At 46.5% G+C, this 23,982-nt stretch overlaps 1 protein-coding gene across 2 annotated transcripts in view; it reads right to left on the bottom strand.

Annotated features, from left to right (window-relative positions):
- The window catches only part of RAPGEF5 (Rap guanine nucleotide exchange factor 5), a 218,107-nt gene extending 194,548 nt beyond the window's left edge, over positions 1–23,559 (bottom strand). For both annotated transcript variants that reach the window (XM_066354495.1, XM_066354496.1), the window contains exon 1: positions 23,243–23,559. In XM_066354495.1, coding sequence (XP_066210592.1) covers positions 23,243–23,473 — 231 coding nt within the window. In that variant the 5' untranslated portion in view covers positions 23,474–23,559. The remainder of the gene's footprint in view (positions 1–23,242) is intronic.
- Positions 23,560–23,982: the final 423 nt, after the last annotated feature.

The raw sequence follows: 23,982 nt of genomic DNA, 5'->3' as shown, positions 1-23,982 counted from the left end.
TTCAAAAGCTGGCAACCTCTGTAGTATACGGGTTTCCCATTGACATTTTCCATTGCTGATAACAAAGTCAACACCAAGACAAACTCAAGATCACTGGCCGCCTTCCTTTGGTCTACAGAGCCTCCCTGTCTCAGCCAGGCCCCCTCCCCCGCTCCTCCCCCTGTCTCAGGCCATGTTCCTTCCTGCCAGGACCTACTCTCATGTCTTCTCTACAGTCTTACCAACTAGTTAAGTCTTGTCCTCAAACATTACCTCTACCCAGTAATCCCCTTTAATCCCGCTAATCAAGCTCCATCTTCTTTCTCTTTATTCCAGTATAGATTGTCTACCAATTATTCTTAAATGAACCTTCATGACACACTTAATTGCTATATGCCATAAGAGCTTTATTATTAGTAAGTGAAGTACTGAACTTTATAAATAATTTTTTTAATCAAAGCAGATTGTTTTTGCTAAAACAACACCTTTTTCCAAAGTACTTTCTGGGTGGGAGAACAGGAGGGGAAGACCAGCTTCCTGTGTTGTTTGGTAGAATCCTTCCCTTGCTGACAGAGGAGTCAACATACCAGGGGGGATGGTGTGAACGCCACCCTCCACTGCCTCACGACAGAGAAAAAGCTCAGAGCCACTGGAGTGCACCAGCAACCCTGGGAAAGAGGTGTTTCAAGGAAGTTCATGAAGAGACACATCTTAAGCCCAAGCAAGAATCCTAATCCATATTGACACACACTGGGCACTCCAGAGCTGGCCAAATTTAAGTACATATTACAAGCAGAATCAGAGAAGTTGCTCCGGCAGACGATGGGCTCCTTAAATGGTCCTCAATCTTGCTCCTCCAAGGAATGGTACTGGTGCATTATGATATTTATTGAATTAAAAAGTGATGAGGCTTTATGGAAGGTAAATACATGTATGTATACAACTCTGTGTACAGTTTAGAGGAACACTTATGGAAAAAAAATATTAATTCCCCATGTGCTCAACAAGTATTACTGAGAATCTTTTATGCTCCAGCCACTGGTCTGACTGATTAAGGATACAACCGCGTTTGAAACAGAATAATCCTGGCTCTTGGGTAGCTTACATACTAGTGGGGGAAGACCGATCATAAATAAATAAACACATTAATTATCAGTTATTTATGTTAGAAGGTGGTATAGGAATAGAACAGAAGGAGGTAGAAGTTACAATTTTAAATAGGTGGCCAAGGAGCCACATCGAGAGAATGGTCTTTGAGTAAAGACTTCCAGCAGGAGAGTAGGTGTCTGGAGAAAAGAGCGTTTCAGACAGAGAACACAAGTGCAAAGGCCGTGTGGTGGGAGGAAGCCCAGCAGGATGGGGGACCAGCAGGGGGCCCAGTGGCGCCCCAGCAGTGAAAAGGGACAAGAACATGGCTTTATTAGCTAGGAGAAGGAGCTTGTCTTCTCTTGTGTATAAAGCAAATTCTTTGCACTGTTCACACACCACTCATATTTATAACTAATGTAAAATATGTCAGCATCTCTGGGCAAATCAAAGTGCTACATATGCAACACTGTTGCCTAATAACTAACCTTGATTGCTGTTTTACACTCGGCTTTGTTCTCCTCTTACAGTAACAGCAAGTTTAATGTTGGAGATCAAAGAACTGTCAGTAGCATAATCGCTCAGTAAAAGTGGCTCTTGCAAGAAAGACTTCACTAAAAGGATCCTTGTGCGTTGCATTTCATTGAGCTAGCAGATCTGTTCTATTGCTGACAAGCTGCTTTCATTTCTTTCTTGAGGTCTCAAAGAACAGAAAAGCCTATTTCTTTTAGCTCTATCCCAAATTATTAGTTTAGATGTTATGCAGCACATCAAATAAAAAATTAGATACCACGCTGACCAAGGTAATAGAGATCTAAATTTGGGGAACAGACAGATCCCAGCTCTTAACGTGGCCTCCGCTCCGAACTTCTCTCCTCCTCGGGCCCAGGGAGGTAAAGTCTCCTCTCTGTGCTCCCAAGATACTTTCTGTTCTATTATAGTGGTTATCATGCCGTGTATTTTGTTTTCTGTACAGTTTTGTAAAACCATATTCTAATACTATTAACATGTTTATCTCCCCCGCTGGACTTGGAGACTGGGATCGTGCCTTAATTCACTTCTGCACTCTCAGCTTTTGATGCCTGAAGCAGACATGGCTAACATTTGCGCTTCCTTTCCCATTCAAAGCTCCTGGGAAGAGGACACCTTCCCGGCGCCTGGAAATCAGGTGATGTGACTTGTTCTGGCGAGTGAGTGGCGAGCAGAAGTCACTTCAGGCAGCAGCATTCAAAAGCCTGTGTGGAATTCTCCATGTGTTCTTCACATGCTGCAGTCACTGTGGAAGATGAGGACACGGAAATGGCCTCAGATAGAAGCAGGGCCATCACATGGGTGACCGCTGCCCTGCAGTCCCCAGACACTGAATGTTCTTTGTGTGAGCAAGAAATAAACTCTCTTGGCCCTGGCCGGTTGGCTCAGTGGTAGAGCGTCGGCCTGGCGTGCAGAAGTCCCAGGGTTTGATTCCCGGCCAGGGCACACAGGAGAAGCGCCCACCTGCTTCTCCACCCCTCCCCCTCTCCTTCCTCTCTGTCTCTCTCTTCCCCTCCCGCAGCCGCAGCCGAGGCTCCATTGGAGCAAAGATGGCCCGGGCACTGGGGATGGCTCCTTGGCCTCTGCCCCAGGTGCTAGAATGGCTCTGGTCGCAACAGAGTGACGCCCCGGAGGGGCAGAGCATCGCCCCCTGGTGGGCAGAGCATCGCCCTCTGGTGGGCGTGCCAGGTGGATCCCGGTCGGGCGCATGCGGGAGTCTGTCTGTCTCTCCCCGTTTCCAGCTTCAGAAAAATACAAAAAAAAAAAAAAAAAAAAAAGAATGAAGAAATAAACTCTCCTTGTGTTAAGCCACCAAGACTGTGGTGTATACTGTTATTGCAGCAAAACCTACACTATCCCGACTGACAAATCAGATAGCAGGGGCATAATACAGATTTTTAGAAAGAAAAGATACCCCAAGAAATGCAAAACTGGGGGTGACCGCACTGGGGTTCAGTCTGGGCTGTGAGAGGTTAAGTGCTGTGTTACAGGAAGCTGTCTGCCATGAAAGAACAATTAATAAAATCATTAATCCACTTTACTTTACTCCCAAAGCTAATTGCTTAAACAGAAGCTTCTGCATTTATTGCAGTCATTAAGAAATACAACTGATTTTGAATTTCACAATCTTACTTCTCAGCAGAGCAGTACCTTCCTGTATACGGTCTCTGACCAAGACAGAGGTCCCTATCCAAACAGGTAGCTTTGCAAATGTAAGGCTTCTCGGCAATGAACACAATTGTGTCCATTCCCTAAAGCAGACCACTTAGATCAGGGGTAGTCAACCTTTTTATTCCTACCGCCCACTTTTCTATCTCTGTTAGTAGTAACATTTTCTAACCGCCCACCGGTTCCACAATAATGGTGATTTATAAAGTAGGGAAGTAACTTTACCTTATAAAATTTATAAAGCAGAGTTACAACAAGTTAAAGCATATTATAATAATTACTTACCAAGTACTTTATGTCAGATTTTCGCTAAGTTTGACAGAATAAATCTTTATAAAACAACTTACTATAGTTAAATCTATCTTTTTATTTATACTTTGGTTGCTCCACTACCGCCCACCATGAAAGCTGGAATGCCCACTAGTGGGCGGTAGGGACCAGGTTGACAACCACTGACTTAGATCATGGTTACTCACTTGCAAAAGTTCCACTTCTCTTGGTAGTGGGTGGGGGTGGAGTCAGGATTAGAGATGGAGGAGGAGAGGATCATGTAAATGTAAGAGCTTAAATAGTCTAGAAAAATTTAAGGGAGGTTGGATGAGGGCCCCTGGGAGAGTCATAAGGTAATTACTTTTAACATGCAGAAGTTGCCTTGAGTAGCCTTGAATCACCCAAACTCCTTAAAAGAGCATCTATCTGGGTTCGATTCCCGGCCAGGGCACACAGGAGAAGTGCCCATCTGCTTCTCCACCCCCACCCCCTCCTTCCTCTCTGTCTCTCTCTTCCCCTCCCGCAGCCAAGGCTCCATTGGAGCAAAGTTGGCCCGGGCACTGAGGATGGCTCTGTGGCCTCTGGCCCAGGCGCTAGAGTGGCTCTGGTCGCAACAGAGCGATGCCCCAGATGGGCAGAGCATCGCCCCCTGGTGGGCATGCCGGGTGGATCCCAGTTGGGCGCATGTGGGAGTCTGTCTGACTGCCTCCCCATTTCCAGCTTCAGAAAAATACCAAAAAAAAAAAAAAAAAAAAAAAAGCATCTAGCATCCTCAGCTACATAAAGCGAGCCAGGGGCTGGGCCCCGGTAAACAACAGTGACAGGGCTGTGCCGTGAGAAGGGGTGAGCACACAGCAAGATGAGCCGATTCAGGGAGGGTGGCAGGGCAAACGGCCCCCCCGAGACAGCCCAGCTAGGAGCAAACAAAGCAGCAAAGCATGGGGGAGGCGGAGGGGGAGGCGGCGGGGGGAGGGGGGAGAAAAGAGGAATGGCAAAGCCAAAGGAAACCAAACCCACAGTGAAGGTGACCAGCTCGTTCTAAGGGAAGAGAGTAAGGAGACGAGTCTTCAAAAACACCAGGAGAAAAACTAACTAGACTCATCTGAGGGCCAAACCAGAGAGGAAGATACCGAGAAAGGGCTCCTTCTCCAGCGAGGGGCAGAGGGAGGACTTCCACTCTAGATGGGGGTGGAAACCAGGTAGATCGGGAAGAACCAGCCTCGCCTTAGGGCCTGCAACTGGAAAGAAGCCTGCGGGACGGGAGCCCAGCTGCACCCACTGCCCCACGCTGAGCTCCTCTCTGTCCCCTGCACGGACTGTGGGCTCCCTCTGTCCCCTGCACAGACTGTGGGCTCCTCTCTGTCCCCTGCACGGACTGTGGGCTCCTCTCTGTCCCCTGCACGGACTGTGGGCTCCTCTCTGTCCCCTGCACAGACTGTGGGCTCCTCTCTGTCCCCTGCACGGACTGTGGGCTCTCCACCAGTGTCACTTCCTGGAACCCCTCTGACTGCTCCGGTCAGTTTCCTCGAACAGGTCGTGAGGCTCACGCACCATCACTTCTGGGTAGCCTCCTGCTGGCACGGCACCACCCCTGTCCCTGCAGATTTGGGACCCCCTCCTCTAAGCTTTGCAGGGGCTTGTCTTCTTGGGGTACGCAGCCACCAGGCCTTACTGGATAAAGAACTAAAAAGGAGGGGGAAATCGAGCAAAGACAAAGGGTTTATACGCCTTCAATCTGTGCCGCCGTGAGTAACGTGTGACTTCATCGTGATTCGCCTCCATTGTAAGAGGTTATACTCCCAACTTTCTCACACATCCACGTTTCCTGACACATAAATATATGAAAATCCAAATAGAGGGAGAAATATCCGAGTTAATTTTTCCTGATAGAGAACTTGGCTTCTTCTTAAGGAATGGTAACAACAGAAAACTTCAGCCCAAGGGTCTGTTTTGTCTTTAAACTTTTCATCTACTAAAATAAGCTATTTGGAGGCTGGTAATCAACCTCTGTTATCCCAAAATTATCTAGAAAAGCTGTGAAATAGGTTCAATCTGGGCATAACACTTCAGTCTCAGGGAACTGGAAGACACACAGGGCCGGGGCAGGTTTGTACGGGGACCCTGCTTCACCGGAGGTTATTGCAGAAGATGATTTGGCTGAACACCAAAACCACGAAAAATGTTTTTCATCTTATTGACGCACCCATCACGGCAGCCCATGGGCAAAGGAACCGAAGGTATAATTATTCCATTCAACTATTTGTTTGTTACTTTGTCAACGCAGTTTAGGCAGGCATCTCACAACGCGTTCAGTATAGTGGAACACAGTTTAGCAAGATCAAAGTGCTCCGTAAAGGTCTGATAAGTCCTGCGTATAGACTACCAATGCTAAGGGTGTCTGTGAAAAAAGCATGGGGCGGGAGAAAAGAACTGGCAGGCAATTGTAGGCAAGGAATGCGAACTGCTCGTATAAAAGCGTCTTTGATTCCGAACCCTAGCTAGCCATCCAGGTTTCTGCACAGGAATGGTGCCGAAAAAGCACTTGGGTCACCTTCTAGCACAGGACAGCTTCTACAGGGACCTGTCAAGACCTTCGGAGGTTAAGCCCAGCTTCCCCGTAGAGGCCAGGCCCCTTCCCTGCACTCCGCACCCTCTGCCTAAACTGCAGAGGCCTCTTGCCTCCGCCACAGCCAACGCCTGCTCCATTCGGAGCTTCTCACCGAGGCTACAACTACCGTCACTCGTCCCAGCGCTGCTCCCCCTGGGCTCCTACTCCAAGGGTCCTCTCAAGAAAGAGCCCATCGAAGATGGTGGGCAAGGTTCTGAGACCCATCGGGAGATACTGCTGCATCCGGAGGCTGGCAATGCAAGTCTCGAACAGCCACAGGCAGGAGGGATTAGGGGAAGACACGGCTTTACTGGAGACTGGAGCTAGACAGAGCAATTGAGGAGGGACTTCTAGTAATAGACGGTCACAGTCACCGCCAGCACCACACTGAGAAAGAGAGGGGGCAGGAGCAGCTGGTACCCCTGACTTCTCTCTCCTCCTGGCCTCCCATTGACTGGACCCAAACCGAAACCAGCTGGTCCAGAGAGCCCTAGGGACCACCATCCCCGGTGGGCACAGCCCAGAACAGAAAGTTCTGGGTAGAGAGTACATGGGACGGACCAACAGAGAACCACCAGCACAGCTGCCTTGACCCTCTTGTTCTGCATGGTCACTGCTTCTTTTTAACTGCCAGTCCCCCTCTGGAGACAGTAAGGGAACTTCCAATATTATGAATTCAGTAAAGATGTTCTAGTCATGGTTTTCTCCCTTGGTTTGGCCTTCTATCATAAAGGGGACAAACAGAAAATGGGGCAGACTCTTGGCCTCAATAATTTTCTGATGATGGAAGTCACCAAACTTCTGAGGCCCCTTAGACCTGAGCTATGAAGTGTGGTCCATGGACCAGGAGCATCAGCATCGCCTGGAATTGGATAGAAATGCAGATTCTTGGGCCCCATTCATGTGCCATTAAATCAATATCTCTAAGATTGGGGCCCTGGACTCAGATTTTACAAGCCCTGCAGGGACTCTCACGCATGCTAACGTTTGAGAAGTCTTCCTTTAGACCCCACTTTTGACAGTTTTAAGAAGAACAGTCCACAGATACCTGTCAGAGACACCTGCACTCAACAGAGTCCAGTCTATGGAACCCCTGACTCTTCACCTCCTCACTTTGACCGTCAGCAAGATACCCAGGTTTGAGCCTCAGTTTTTGTACTTAATTGCTATCAATAGAACCAATAAATTTCTTTCAGCTTTCCAAAGGGATTGGCCTTAGAAACCCGCAGACCTATCATTTCAGGAGATGATTATGGTGATGATGGTGATGATGACGGTGATGATGATGCTGATGGTGGTGATGGTGGGTGATGATGGTGATGATGATGATGGTGATGATGACGGTGATGGTGGGTGATGATGGTGATGATGGTGATGATGGTGATGATGGTGATGATGATGGTGATGATGGTGATGATGGTGATGATGGTGATGATGACGGTGATGGTGGTGATGGTGGGTGATGATGTTGATGATGGTGATGATGACGGTGATGGTGGTGATGGTGGGTGATGATGGTGATGATGGTGATGATGGTGATGATGATGGTGATGATGGTGATGATGGTGATGGTGGTGCTGGCAATAACAACTGCAGCAGCTCACACTTACTAATCCATCTCTACATAACTGGCTCTGTCTTTAATTTTTATTTATTTATTTATTTATTTATTTATTTATTTATTTATTTATTTATTACAGAGACCGAGAGTGAGTCAGAGAGAGGGATAGACAGGGACAGACAGACAGGAATGGAGTGAGATGAGAAGCATCAATCATTAGTTTTTCATTGCGCATTGCAACACCTTAGTTGTTCATTGAATGCCTTCTCATATGTGCCTTGACCGCGGGCCTTCAGCAGACCGAGTAACCCCCTGCTGGAGCCATCGACCCTGGGTTCAAGCTGGTGGGCTTTTCCTCAAACCAGATGAGCCCGCACTCAAGTTGGCGACCTCGGGGTCTCAAACCCGGGTCTTCTGAATCCCAGTCCGACGCTCTATCCACTGTGCCACTGCCTGGTCAGGCGGCTCTGTCTTTATAGTACTGCATATATTAATTTACTTAGTCTCACCACCCTATCGGGTGGGCACCATCTTTGCTTCACAGCCGGTGAGCTCCTGACATGGAGGAGCTGAGTACCTTGCCGTTGAGTCTGGATAAGAAAGAAGCACCTACTCCAAAGTCATGAAAACAGTGAAATAAAACTGTGTGTGAGAGCACTTTGTAAATGTAAACCATTATATAATGACAGCAGAGTAAACAGCCAGCTACTGAGGAATTGAAGTTGTTGAGTTTTTTTAAGCTCTAATTTCATTAGATATCCAAGGTAATTTACACTATGACTAAACGGCTTTTTACATTTTTTTTTAAGGAGCTGTGCCAAGAGGAGGGGAAATTTCAGTGCTTCAACTGGTGCCATTTGAAGATTTGTGATAAATTTAAAATAGCGGAGGTAAACAAAAGTGATGCTAATTTGAGACTAAGAAACAGCTTTCATTGATGACAAGAAATAGCAACAAACCCCTTATCTAACAGGAGATAAAACCACCTTGGGAAGATCTCCGATCTCCCAGACACTAAGAGTTGGCTGCCACGAGCTCCCTTCTGACACCTCTCCCAGAATTCTGTTTATGGCCAAACAATTTAATCTTCTGGAGACAGACTTACAGGTATGTTCTTTCTACTCTTTTGATATGAGAGAGTCTTGATTTAATCATATTCTTCCTGCATCTTCAGATGCTCTTTGTATTAATGCATTTGCTTCCCCTCCCCAACTCAAAAGACATGGTAAATAGTAAAAATCCATCTTTCTATTTGTCTAAGGCAGGGGTCCCCAAACTACGGCCTGCGGGCCGCATGCGGCCCCCTGAGGCCATTTATCCGGCCCCCACCGCACTTCCGGAAGGGGTACCTCTTTCATTGGTGGTCAGTGAGAGGAGCATAGTTCCCATTGAAATACTGGTCAGTTTGTTGATTTAAATTTACTTGTTCTTTATTTAAAATATTGTATTTGTTCCCGTTCTGTTTTTTTTACTTTAAAATAAGATATGTGCAGTGTGCATAGGGATTTGTTCATAGTTTTCTTTATAGTCTGGCCCTCCAATGGTCTGAGGGACAGTGAACTGGCCCCCTGTGTAAAAAGTTTGGGGACCCCTGGTCTAAGGTATGCCCCAAAGCATTCTGGAGGTTGAACTGCCATCTTATTGGAGAAAGACCACTGCTCTGACGTTGGTCAGACAAGGAGCAAAAAATGAAAACTGACCCCTCTCTCCCACCATTGATTTCCGTGATAGAATACTGGAATTCCATTCTAGAGACAGAGCCTCAAAAGGGTATTTGATTTATTCTATATCACACAGTTGATGTTAGGTGAGAAACACAGGAAAAAGCATGTTCTCTCAACTACACCATTGCTAAGTCTATTTTAATGGACTCATACAGGCATCATACTTCCCCTAATTTCTATAAGGTATCTTCATATATCTGCCCTACATTTTTTTTTCCTTTCCTACAAAAGATTTCATACCTATATATAAATTCACAGCACAATACGGAGGAGGAGACCATGTGCAGCGTTTGTTCATTACAGCCAACACTTAGTGTGTTAGACCAAGCAGAAGCGATAAGCTGTTCACTTCCGCAACAGTAACAGCAGAGAGTAAAACAAATTTACAGTCAGCACCGGGCTTCCCAGTGGGGGAGGGGGGCCACAAGGATTTGCCTGCACACCTCCAAACAGCGGCAGGTAAATGATTTGACAAGGTCAGATTCAACTGAACAAAACCACCAACGGGGCTGTAAGTTTAAGTTGCCAGACCAGTTAGGGGGGAAAATATTCAGGAAGACAACCAGCTGGACTGCAGAAGTCCCGGCTTTCTAGATTCCTTACCTTCAGTGAAGGTTTGTTTAGCCTTTATTAGAAACCTTGAATTAGGTTTTTTTCCCTACAGGTAACACACATAGTGCAAAATGAAAGAAAAGCATTTTACAAGGGAGAAGAAGCCAAGGCCCCACGAACAAAGCAGACAAAGAATTTTTTAAAAAGATGAACTGAGTCACAGGGTAAGATCCGCCCATTCACACACACGGACTGGTGACTCAAAGGTAAATCTTAATCTGCTGTTATTACAGCACGTTCACAGTTCTTAGTTTCAAAAAGCAAGGAATTTATATGGAAAGTTTAACTTTAAATTTTACTTAAAAAGAAATCTATGAGGGAACCAGTAACCAATTTTATATGTATATATAGTTTCACTTAAAAGAATTTCAGTTTCTTCCACTTTAACATTACTCTGAGATGATTACTCATGGCTCTTGGAGAAAAAAATTTAAATTTATGCTCCTCTGACATTTAAATCATTACCTAAGCGGTATCAGTGTTCATATACATTGTTAATATAATCTTAATTCGCATTTTTCACACTTCATAAATAGATACGGATTTTGTTTTAAAGCTGTGATTTCCTTTGATATTTCTACAGATAAACTCTGCAGCTAATTTTAAAAACTAAAACATGACTTACTATAGTTCCTGTATTCTAAAACACTAGAATTTTAAGACAAACCATCACTTTAATAGCTTTACAGGGAGTAGAGGGAATGTATCCCATTAAATGATCACTTCACTTGTAACATTCATCTCTACTTCAAAAGTATAAAATGAAAAGAGAAAGAGAGAAACTGTAATCAGGAAATACATTATTTTATTTAGAGAGAAGACACAGCAGAATAGGCAGACTTTGTAATCTGAATCCCTATTTCTTGGGCTCAGATCTTGGTTCCTTCACTTAAAGGGTGATCTTAGGCAACTAAGCCTCCCTGTACCTTATTTTCCTCTTTGGAATAAAAAAAAGAAAGACATTGAAAGCATCTGCCACATTAAGGATGTCACAAGGATTAGAAGAATGAGTGTTCTTAAGGTACTTCAAATAACTGGACACCATAAATGCTATGTAAGGACTTGTTAAATAATAAGTTAACATCATGACCACCATCACCTATCAGGGCTTATTAATGCATTCGCTACATTCAGAGGCGAATAATTTCCAATTCAACAAACTGACAAAAGACTTTAATTCAAGGAAATATTTACCGACAAAAGAATCATTGCTTGATATGATTAGGTTTTTGAAGGAAGGAAAGATTTTTTTAAAAAACTAAAATACTTATGAGGTCCTGGCTGATTGGCTCAGTGGTAGAGCATCAACCCGGCGAGTGGAAGTCCTGGGTTCAATTCCCAGCTAAGGCACACAGGAGAAGCACCCATATGCTTATCCACCCTTTCCCCTCTCTTTTCTCTCTCTCTCTCTCTTCTCCTCTTGCAGCCAAGGTTCCACTGGAGCAAAGTTGGCCCAGGCACTGAGGATGACTCCATGACCTCTGCCTCAGGGGCTAGAATGGCTCCTGTTGCACGGAGCAATGCCCCAGATGGGCAGAGTATCGCCCCCTAGTGGACATGCTGGTCGGGCGCAAGTGGGAGTCTGTCTCTCTGACACCCAGCTTCTCACTTCAGAAAGATACAATAGATAGATAAATAAATGAATGAATGAATGAATAAAATACTTATGGAACCATGGTGCTGCTCTCAAGAAAGCAGGGTGGGGAAGGACTATTGAAGTAAGGTCTGTGGTGACCCAGGCTTTCCAACATCTACAAACCATCTGAAATGAGACACAAAATTATGTCTGCACGTGCATTTTACTGGGGTGCTATCCTCTGATTCTTAAAACGGCCTGGGATCAAAAATGTTAGGAACCATTTGCTTAGGGTAATCATACCACATTAAAAAATGAAGATAAATATATCAAAACAATTTTATTAAAAGCTATTTGTGTACACACAACTAAGTGGAACAAGTCAGTGGAAGGGTAAATTGATGTTTCTCTCTCTCTCTCTCTCCTCCTTCCCCCAACCTTTCTCTTCCTCACTTTCTCTCTCTAATCAATGGAAATTTTTAAAAATAAAGACATTTGTGTATTCTCAGTGATTTTATTCAATTATAAGCACTTCCCATTTCCTAATCTGAAGTTTCTTAAATATCAAACAAGTTGCCATCAGAAATGTAAATCCCTGGTTACCAGAAACTCCTCCCTCTCTCTCCAGTCGCCCACAGATCCCAGAAGAGGGGCCTGCCTGTTATACACCTCTCCCAAGTACCGTCCCAATATGGGGCTAGTCAGCTTCCGAACCCCCTGAGGAAACAATGGCTTCTGGGATGAGTCACCCCAAACCTTCGTGTTTCTTGCAAATGGCTGGTACGCTGGCAGATAATGGACAGCTGCTGCTCAAACCATTGCCAAACTCGTGTGTAACTAAAGACTGATCTTGGAAGCCATGACTGAAGACTCTGGAGAGAGAATGAGCCATCGTGTTCCACACTAAGACTTGAAATGTCCAGTGTATCCACTGTTTCAACATACCATGTTATAATTATGTCAGAATCTTAGATAATATGGTATTGAGGAAAAGACATAGATTTTGGAATCAGACAGTCCTGAGCTCCAACCTGCCTCTTTAACTTCCTACCTGGGTGACCACAGAAAAGTTACTTAACCTCTCTGGACTGTAGTTTCCTCCCTTTAGGGGGCTATTGAAGCTTTCATCCGAAAAAGACATGCCAGTATCCACAATGACATCTGTGGACTTTCCCTTTTCTATATCCATTTATGAATGAATTATCATCATAACAATTGACCACAAAAAGGTCACCGATCCTAATTATTTTGCTTTCACAGAAAATTGTTTAACTTCTCACAAACTACTTCCAGATCACATATCATCACTGAAATTATGGTATCCCTAACAAGGGTTGTTATGCAATATTGAAGCAAAAAAAAAAAAAAAATCCCAAGGACTCAAAAGTCACCACCAATGACTTATCTCCCACCTTTCCATCTATTTTTAGCTACATGTGTCCAATTACTGCCAAGTCGATTTAAGAGATGGTGCAAGTGTGAGACTCAGACTATTCTGTTAGACACCACCTAAAATATTCACTATCTGTTAGAATATCAAGATTTTTCAAAACATGGAACCTGACATTGCATAGGAAAGCAAAAAAAAAAAAATTGTGCCTAGATTTCCATAAATATGTCTATGAGAGCTCGTTCGCCTAGAATAAGCATCCAGCTGGGAAAGAAAATCATTTCAGTTCCAATGTGCCCCAAGCTTTCTATATCTTCTCTCTGTTCTTGGAGAAGCCTGACCCACAGTGTACCTCATTACAGAAGAAGACACTGAGGCTTAAAGAGCTCAGAGAGTTAAGTCACACAAGGATGCCAAGTGACAGCACGGGGACTCCAACCCTACTCTGAAGCCATAACCCGGGCTCTTCTAATTATGAAACCAAAAGCCTGTGTGAGGGGTCAGAGGGAAGAGGGAGAAAGAAATAAATACAGCTTTCACTGGCCATTGAGTTCCTCTGCTAAAATTTGCATGAAATTGCTGGACCAGGCAGTGGCACAGTGGATAAAGCATCGGCCCGGGATGCTGAGGACCCACGTTCAAAACCCTGAGGTCACCAGCTTGAGCATGGGCTCACCGGCTTCAGCATGGACTCATAGACATGACCTCATAGTCACTGACTTGAAGTCCAAGGTCGCTGGCTTGAACCCAAAGTCACTGGCTTGAGCAAAGGCTTATCTGGAGCCTCCTGGTCAAAGCACATACGAGAAATCAATCAACGAACAACTAAGGTGCCACAACTATGAGTTGATGCTTCTCATCTCTCTCCTTTCCTGTCTCTCTCTCTCTCTCTCTCTCTCTCTCTCTTGCTTAAATAAATAAAAATAAAATTCACATGAAATTAAAATAGAATAAATGAACCTATCATTTCTTTTTCTTCTTCCCAAATAAATATTTTTAGAGGTGGCAATCATAGAGTTTTACTTTATTTGTTGCCATGGTCAACATAGTATTATAATAGTGTCAAGGTAGTCAATGTTTCTCAAGTTAGATCATCACGTGTTCCTCATGTCTGATCAGACTCACTTTCCCTAGAAGATGCATGCTTCCCTTAATGGCTTTTATCTTCTGCCAGGCTACCATAAGCAGATAAGAAAAAAGTAAACAGGTAAATTCACAAGGTTTTTTTTATTTATTGATTTCCGAGAAAGAAGAAGAGAAAGAGAGAGAAAAATCATTGATTTATTTGTCCACTTACTTATGCATTCATTGGTTGATTCTGTATGTGTCTTGACCAGGGAATCGAACACACAACTACAGTGTGTCCGAATGACGCTCTAACCAACTGAGATACCTGGCCAGGCCATGCACAAGCTTCCTGGATTGACTTTGATTAAGGTGGGCCTGGGTCATTTCTGCTTATGACACACTGAATGCCACTTTTAATTTTAGTAAATATTAGTTACCATTGACCTAGAACCACAATCCCCTCCCTCCCGCCTGCCCTCACACCCAGTCAGTCTGCCACCAGCATCTGTGTGCTCAAACGAAGGAAAGTCCATGTCTGGCATTACCGACAGCACTAACTTACCCGCCTCCGAGCGTTGAGCCGGTACTATAAGGCTATGATAGTTTAGAGTAAATATACCCTTTGCCCTCGGCGCACTTGAGGAAAACAAGATAGTTCATTCATAGCATGGACTCTGGAACCAGAAAGGCTGGATTCAAGTCTCCCTCCCTTCACCCACTCTGTGATCTCAGGCAAGTTACATCGCTGTTTCCCTTTCCTCATCTGCAGAAGGCAAATAACAGCATCCGACCAACTCATAGGTCTGGTGAGCGGGTTCAATGAAGTTTGTTTATATCAGAACACGCATGGAAACGCATTAAGTGCCACGAAGTGTTAGCCATTGGATTTAATTTACATACAAAGAACAAATTACATGCTTTGCCTGTAAGATACGTGTATAAAAAAGAGTGTAAGTGGGGCCTGCTGGGATAACTCAGAGCAGTATGTGTTTCTCAATCAACAAAGCCTGATTTCCGGCAGAGGCGAGTATTAGGTCACGTGTAACCACTCCGCCTTGGACGAGGCCATGGGCGACCTTGTTCTTCTTGGAGAAAGGATCACCTGGTAGTGACTGTAAATGGAAATGAGAGAATCTCCTACACAGAGCCAGCGGCTGTTCTTCCAGTTTCTCCAGCTTCCCCTGCCAGGCCGCGGGGACCCTGCCTGAGTGGGGCGCCCCTGAGAAGAGCAGGGGAGGGAAGGCAGTCCTGAGAACCCCCGGGCGGTTCTGGTGAATGACCCTGCACACTGGCGAAGGCTTCCGGCTGCTGGCAATGAAACAGATTTCCAGGAGCTGAAGAAGGTGGCAGAGAAGTGCAAAAAAAGGATCCCAGCAGCCAAGGCCCAAAATAAGTCAGCGGCCGCACTCTGACAGTATATATAGAACGAGGGAATGGTCGTCACCAGCTATTTCATTAGAGGGAGAAAATGACAGTCTTAGAAATGGCCTGAGGAGAAGGATTTTAAAAGAAACAAAAACTTAAGATGGAAGGCTTAAACCAAGGTAAAAATAATGTAACCCCGAAGAGAGGCAAAACGTAGGGGAGATAAAGGGTTTTCAGGAAAAAGAAGCCGTGCTCCTTAGAAAAAATGACCGACTTCGGGTCTGAAGCCAGGAATGGACGAGATAAGCTCTGAATATCTTGTACCAGAAAGCAAGACAGTATCAGAGACGACGGGGGCCTTGTAAAATCCTACAGGAGATAAGGCCAAACTGAGCATCAGAAAAAATACTGACTGCAATGGACTGAAACAAATACACTAAGATCCACAAGTTCTTAACAATACTTAAAACAGAGAAACTCATTGATTACCATGAGAGATTGTTGGAGCACAAATCATTACTCAGAAAATTGATAAAAAAGGAAAACATTAGGCCTTTTCCCTGTCTTTCCTACACAATCTAAATTTCAAGAGACCCAAAGAACCCATGGGAGTAAGTTCTTCATAGAGAGAATTCCAAATAATAAACGCAAGAGGAATGATAGAAAATGACAGAATAAATAAATAAATAACAGGCGCTGACGAGGGCATGGAGAAAAGGAAGCCCTGTGTACCGTTGGTGGGATTGTAAATTGGCACAGCCACTATGCAAAATTATAAGGCAGTTCCTCAAAAACTAAAACTAGAACTAACACAGGGTCTAGAAATTCCACTTCTGGGAATCTGTCTGAAGAAAACAAAAACACACACTAGGAAAGATGTATGAACCCCCATGTTCACTGCAGCATTATTTACAATAGCCAAGATATGGAAACAACCTACAGGTCCATAAAGGTTGCATAAAGTAAATGTGGTATGTATACAATGAAACATTACTTAACCATTTGAAAAGAAGGAAATCTTGCTGTTTGCAACATGGATGGAACTTGAGGGCATTTTGCTAAGTGAAATAAGTCAGACAGAGAAAGACAAATACTGTATGGTCTTACTTATATGTGGAATCTAAAAAATAAAAAATAGCTTGAGTGCAGGCTTGCCAGCTTGAGTGTGGAGTTGGTGGCTTGAGTGTGGGATCAACAACATGATCCCAAGGTTGCTGGCTTTAGCCCAAAGGTCGCTGGCTTGAAGCCCAAGGTCACAGGCTTGAGCAAAGAATCACTGGCTTGGCTTGACCCCTCTCCTCCCTCACCCAGGGGTCAAGGCACGTATTAGAAGCAATCAAGGAACAACTAAAGTGGCTCAACCGAGTTGATGCTTCTCATTTCTCCCCCTTCATATCTCTCTCTCTAAAAAAGAAACCAATGAATGCATAAATAAGTAGAACAGCAAATCGATGTTTCTCTCTCTATCTCTATCTAAAATTAAAAAATTAAGTAAAATAAACCTCATAGCTACAGAGAACAAACTGTTGGTTGCCAGAGGTGGGGGGTACGGGGTGGGCAAAATGGGGGAAGGGAGTCAAAAGGTACAAACTCCTAGGTATAAAAATAAGTCAGTCATGGGGATAGGCTGTACAGCATGGCAACTATTGTTAATAATACTGTATTGCATCATTGAGAGTTGTTAAGAGGATACATCTTAAAAGTTCTCATCTCAAGAAAAAAAATTCTGCAAACTATGTATGGTGATTCAGGATGTTAACTAGACTTATCGTAGTGATCATTTCATAGTGTTGGGCAAATAAGTTTGTAAAATGTGATTTTTTTATGTTTGCTCACCTTGTTAAAAATGGCCGCTGCCCAGGTATGTGATCTGTGATTTTGCTAATTACCTCCCTGCCTGGGAAGGGCCATTGTTACGCTAATGTGTGCTGGAGGAGGGGGTCTTTGTGGGCCCAGGTAGTTTTTTAGAAGGAGGAAGAAGGAAGGCAAGATGGCAGGGTGCGGAAGGAGAAGCCACTTTGTGCAGAGATGAGGAGGGAGAAGGTGTGCAGATGGGGAACCAGAGGGGACTGAGACTGGTGGGGGCCGCCCTGGCCGGTTGGCTCAGCGGTAGAGCGTCGGCCTAGCGTGCGGAGGACCCGGGTTCGATTCCTGGCCAGGGCACACAGGAGAAGCGCCCATTTGCTTCTCCACCCCTCGGCCGCGCCTTCCTCTCTGTCTCTCTCTTCCCCTCCCGCAGCCAAGGCTCCATTGGAGCAAAGATGGCCCGGGCGCTGGGGATGGCTCCTTGGCCTCTGCCTCAGGCGCTAGAGTGGCTCTGGTCGCAACATGGCGATGCCCAGGATGGGCAGAGCATCGCCCCCTGGTGGGCAGAGCATCGCCCCCTGGTGGGCAGAGCATCGCCCCCTGGTGGGCGTGCCGGGTGGATCCCGGTCGGGCGCATGCGGGAGTCTGTCTGACTGTCTCTCCCTGTTTCCAGCTTCAGAAAAAAAAAATGCAAAAAAAAAAAAAAAAATGCAAAAAAAAAGACTGGTGGGGCCTTCAATTCTAGGAAAACCCGGGTGTGTCCGTAGCTTTGTGAGCGCTGAAGGAGTGGGATTTGGAGCCCTGTGTGTTTTTACTCGCCTGCGGGGTGCGAGGCTAGAATAAAGGAATGGCCCACCATTTTTTGGCTCCACCGTTTCTTTACCATCTGCCCGAATTTAATGTGAACCTGTACCTGCCTGGCAAAGGCGAAGGCCACTACTGGGCCTACACACAGTATATATAAATATTGAATAATTATGTTGTATACCTAAAACTAATATAATATGAATATTGTATGTCGACTATACATCAATAAAAAGTATAAACATTTTTCAAAAACGGGAATCACAGATTTAGATCATACTACTTTACAACCCCTAACGAAACGGACCGAGGCTAAATCTATCTATGATGCTAAAATCATTAGGTGGAAGGTAGAAAGATAAGTTGACTCTACCTGAACGCACAAATCAATCTTAATCTTAACATCTCAAAAAGAACCATCTAGACGTCATGGGTCCTGTGATGTGACGCAGTGGATTTTCCACAGCACCATCTACAAAGATGCTTGTCTTTGAACTTGAATCTAATCAAGCCTCTACATCTCACTGCCAGATTACAGGAAACATGGAAAAGAGAGAAACAAGTGAAATAACACCATGAAATTAGCCAAGAAAGTGGAACACTCTTGAATAAATGACCCACTCTCTACCTCAAATCAAAGGAATAAAAAAAGCGGTGGGGGATGGGGAAAGACTAATAAATACAATTTAAAAACCTAATTACTAAATGCAATGTGAGAACCTTATTTATAGTTCCTGATTCCAACACATCAGAAGTAAAAGGATACCTTTGAGAAAATCTGAATATGGGAATTATATTAAGGAATGATTGTTAACATTTTTAGGTATAAAAATGGCATAGAAGTTGTTTCTTTTTTTTCTTTTTTCTTGTATTTTTCTGAAGCTGGAAATGGGGAGAGACAGTCAGACAGACTCCCGCATGCGCTCGACCGGGATCCACCCGGCACGCCCACCAGGGGGCGATGCTCTGCACACCAAGGGGCGATGCTCTGCCCCTCCGGGGCGTCGCTCTGTTGCGACCAGAGCCACTCTAGCGCCTGGGGCAGAGGCCAAGGAGCCATCCCCAGTGCCCGGGCCATCTTTGCTCCAATGGAGCCTCGCTGCGGGAGGGGAAGAGAGAGACAGAGAGGAAGGAGAGGGGGGGGTGGAGAAGCAGATGGGCGCTTCTCCTGTGTGCCCTAGCCGGGAATCGAACCCGGGACTTCTGCACGCCAGGCCGACACTCTACCACTGAGCCAACCGGCCAGGGCTAGAAGTTGTTTCTTTAAAGAAAAAAGTCCTTATCAGAGATGTAAACTGAAATATTTATGAGTGAGATGATATGATGTTTAAGATGTTACCATAAAGTACAGCAGCCCCCACAAAAAAAAAAAAAAACAAAAAAAAAAACAAGGAAGGAGGAAATAAATGAAATAAGACTGGCAGATGTTAGAAACTGTTGAAACCTGGGTGCTTATTATACTTCTCTCTCATAACCTCCATAACAAAAAGTTCTTAAAAAAATGAATAAAGGGGTTTTGGTGAAAATTCAAGCACTGCTTTATCTTAATACTATTTTTTTTTTGATAATAGGGTCCACCCATTATTAGTATTATACTAATTCAGTCACTCCCTACTTAGCCTAAAGAGGTGCAAAGAATCTTAATCAGTATGCATTTGGAATTCAATATGGTTAGAAGTGACAGAACCAAGCATCCCTGGGGTTCTGCAGTATTAACCAAATGTCAGCCTAATCTCCCCTCCGCACACAGACCCAGAGATCACCTACGAGGCACCCTGAGTTGGGCAACACAAGTTTGATGACAGCTGCTATCAGATTGTACAGATCTGTGGGAGCCCAAGGCAGCATGGACAAAAGTCGCCAGTTCTTCACCCACATCTTGGTCAATGCAGAAATTGTAAACTTTCTTACCTATTCGTGTAATGCACAGAGCTGCCTTTTTTTTTTTTTTAATCAGTGGTATGGATTTTTTTTTTTTTTTTTTGTATTTTTCTGAAGCTAGAAACAGGGAAAGACAGTCAGATAGACTCCTGCATGTGCCTGACCGGGATCCACCCAGCACGCCCACCAGGGGGCGACGCTCTGCACACCAGGGGGCGATGCTCTGCCCCTCCAGGGCGTCGCTCTGTTGCGACCAGAGCCACTCTAGCGCCTGGGGCAGAGGCCAAGGAGCCATCCCCAGCGCCCGGGCCATCTTTGCTCCAATGGAGCCTCGCTGCGGGAGGGGAAGAGAGAGACAGAGAGGAAGGAGAGGGGGAGAGGTGGAGAAGCAGACGGGCGCTTCTCCTGTGTGCCCTGGCCAGGAATCGAACCCGGGACTTCTGCACGCCAGGCCGACGCTCTACCACTGAGCCAACTGGCCAGAGCCAGTGGTATGGATTTTGGTTAACTTACCCATATAATCACTCAGCTGTACTCTGGAGGTGCAGCCCCAGAGATACGAAACGTGAGGTCCACAGAAGGGTCCAGCTATGAGTCATCTGCATTAGCATCACTGCCCTAACCAAGGGGCTAACCAGGTGACCCCAGATGCTCACAAGTCACCAACTGATTTGGTATGTATATTTCTTCAAAATGCTTCTGTTACTTTTAATATTTGATTCTCCTCAAAATCCTTAAGTTGAAGCCCTAAACCCCAGTGTGACAGCATTTGAAAATGGGGCCCAAGATGGGGGTGGTATTTAGAGTTAGACTAGGTCATGAGCGTCGGGACTCCACGATGGAATCAGCAGGCTTACATGAAAAGGAAGAGAGAGAGATTATGTCCCTCCATGTGTGAGGAATAGCGATGTCAGGACACAGGGAGAAGGCAGCTGTCTGAAGCCAGAAAGAGAACTCTTACCAGAAACCAAATCAGCTGGCACCCTGATCTTGGACTTCCCAACATCTAGAACCGTGAGAAAATAAATTTCTGTTGCTTAAACCACCCAGTCTATGGTATTTTTTTTTAAGTGCAAGGAGAGGGGACAGAGAGACAGACTCCCACATGTACCCTGACTAGGATCCACCCAGCAAGCCTCCTACAGTTAGCAATGCTCTGCCTATCTAGGACCACTGCTTGGCAACCAAGCTATTTTTAGTGCATGAGGTTGGAGGTTCCACCAAGCCATCCTCAGCACCCAGAGCCAACTTGCTCAAACCAATTAAGCCATGGCTGCAGGAGGACAAGAGAGAGAGAACGAGAAGGAGGGGTGGAGAAGCAGATGGTCACTTCTTTTGTGTGCCCTGACAAGGAATCAAACCTGAGACATCACCACCAGGCCAACACTCTACCACTGAGCCAACTGGCCAGGGCCGTCTACGGTATTTTGTTATGGCAGTCTGAGCAGACTAATTCAGGTACATATTTCACCTTTTTTTCTTTCTTTCAAATTCCTACTTCTTTGCTATGGAAGGTTCCCCAAATCACAAAGGTGGTCCTAAAGCCAAAGGAGGCGAAGACAGATGAGAATTGTGGATTTCCAACAATGGAAAATTTGAGTCTTTCCCCAAAAAGAAACTGGCCATGCACTTATAAAATGTGTTTGGAATGTCTCAAAGAGAATATAGTATTAGCACCGAAGAAGGGTTAATAAAGTATACATTATTTGAAGTAACCACATTCTGAATAATTAAGAAGATAAGCCTAAATTTGTATATTGGTGAGGCACACAACATCACCCCAGGCGGGGAGAAACACAAGCCTCCATGCAGATGAATACTCCAGATCTATTTACAAGAACCTCTCAGCCGTATTCTTCGCAGACCGCCTGACTGCCCTCATGTCTTCAGGATTCTGTGCCATGAAAAAGTAACTGTCAAGGATAATAGGAACACGATCTGACCTACTTTCCCCTAGATTCCTGCAAAGTCTACAACTCTCGTTCTTGCGTTTATGTAGTTATCGCATCTTTGTGACATATTTCCTCGCATTCTTTGCAGGCAGTCCCTTACGCCACATGTGAAGGTCCCTTGTGGGCAATTCCTCAACTCCCCTGGTCACGAACCGAAAGACATCCTGTTACACCTAGCTAATCCTCAGAACATCTTTCTGGGGTAGATCACATACAGTCATCTCAACGTGGGAAAGAAAATGACCAAGAAAGGAAGGACGCAGCCCAGAGAGGCTGAAGACCAACAGCAGTTCAGACCCTTCTTCTGTCCACACAGGACGCCGCACCAGAACAAGGGTCGCTCCTTGATTCTCAAGCTTACACAGACCTATCTTTGCAAGAGCTAAAAGTCTCCCAGGGAGGTCTTCTTTTAAAGACGGATAACCAAGGCATCGTCCTTAAAATGATCACCCTCAAAACTACCTTGTTGCAGCTTCTCAGTAAAACCTGATTAATAGGGACACATAAAAAAATAAAACTGACTAGAACCCACCAAAGGTGCCCCAAAGCCCTGGTGAGCGGGGAAAGCTGGGCAAGTCAGCCAGGTGGCCTGAGGCCTTTGGGGTGGACAGTGAAAAATGCCAGGAGACCGGCAGGCACCCGCTTTCTTAACATACGAAACGTGTCTGACCTGCTCAGGCCATTAGATGCTCTTAGAACCCAACGAGGGGCACTCCTTCACCAGAAAATCCTAGCTAATACACCATAACACACCATCAGGAAGTATGAAGATTTAAGGGGGGTGGGGGGGCGTGCACTGTCCTGTTCAAGGGGCGTCACGGAGGAGTAAGTGTTGGAGACTCCGGAACCCAGGAGCTAGAAGCTCACTTGGTAACTTCCAACTCCCGGGTCTCCCCTTGGCAGTGGCAGCGGCCAGAGCCAGTCCCGATGCCCAGAGCTTGCAACGGGGCATCCAAAACCAGCGCACACCTCCCCTGCCTCCTGCAAACTGGGATCCCCCTGGTGGGCCCTGAAGCTTGCTGTCGTGCTGGAGGGCTGGCCGACAGTTCGGCACGGACACCTGCAGCTCCCCCTCTGGGGACAAACGGCCCCTCTTCCGGAGATGCCCAACAGTCCGGCAGCCGGGATGCAGGTGCCCTTGGGTTGTCAGGTCCAGCTGGGGGAGGAGAACCGTCGCTCACCGGGTGGGCACCCTACGACTCCTCCATCCCGGGACCCTCCTCTGCTTACTCCCGCACAGGGTGCCCCTTCTGCCACCTCCCCAACTTCCAAACGCCGCCTTCAGCGGCCCCCGAAGGTGGGCGCGGGCTGCACGTGCGCGCCGCCTGTGCCCACCCCGGCAGGACCTGCCGGCCACTCACCCGGCCCCCGGCGGCGCTCCGCTTCCTCCGCAGCGTGAGCCCGCTCCGCAGCAGCGCCGGCAGGTCCCTGAGCCGCGGCCGCGGCGGCACCGGCGGCTGCTCGCGCTCGGGCTCGCGGGCGCTGGGGCCGCGGCGCAGGGCGCTGTCCGCCGCCGCCGCCGCCACCGCCGCGGCCAGGGCCGGGCTCTCGCACGGCGGCTGCATCTTGACGGAGCCCACGGCCATCCTCATGCCCTGACGGCGGCTGCGGCGCCGACAGCTCTTCTCCTCCACGATCGCCTCCGCGCGTTGTCCGCGCCTTCGCCAGGCGGCGAGAGGGCGCGACTGCGGCTCTGGCGCGGGGCGCGCTGCCAGCCGCTGCCCATTGGCGCGCGCCGGGGCCCCCGCCGGGCTCAGCCCCGTGCACCTCCCCCTCCCCGCCCAGGTGCGCCCGGCCCCGCCCCGCCGCGCCACGCCCTCTCCCGCAGCTCACCTCCGCCTGCAGACCCGGCCCCCCTCGGCCACTCCCGGAACCCAGAGGGAGAGGGTAGGAGCCTTGGGCACCTCAAACATAGGTACGGGGTTTCCATAATCCTCCACCAAAACCACTTTACTGCCCCCAACCCCAATTCCCTTTTGGCTGAAAAGCCCCACTTCACTCCTCTTCCTAACAGCCAGGGTTGATTTGGACTTGGACCAAGTGAACTGGGAAGCCTGAGACTCTCCCTCCCCGTAACCCCTCCTTACTTTCTGCACAACCT

Source organism: Saccopteryx leptura, chromosome 12 (genome assembly GCF_036850995.1).
Source record: "Saccopteryx leptura isolate mSacLep1 chromosome 12, mSacLep1_pri_phased_curated, whole genome shotgun sequence".
NCBI lineage: Eukaryota > Metazoa > Chordata > Mammalia > Chiroptera > Emballonuridae > Saccopteryx > Saccopteryx leptura.
This window is presented reverse-complemented; position numbering and strand designations above follow the sequence as displayed.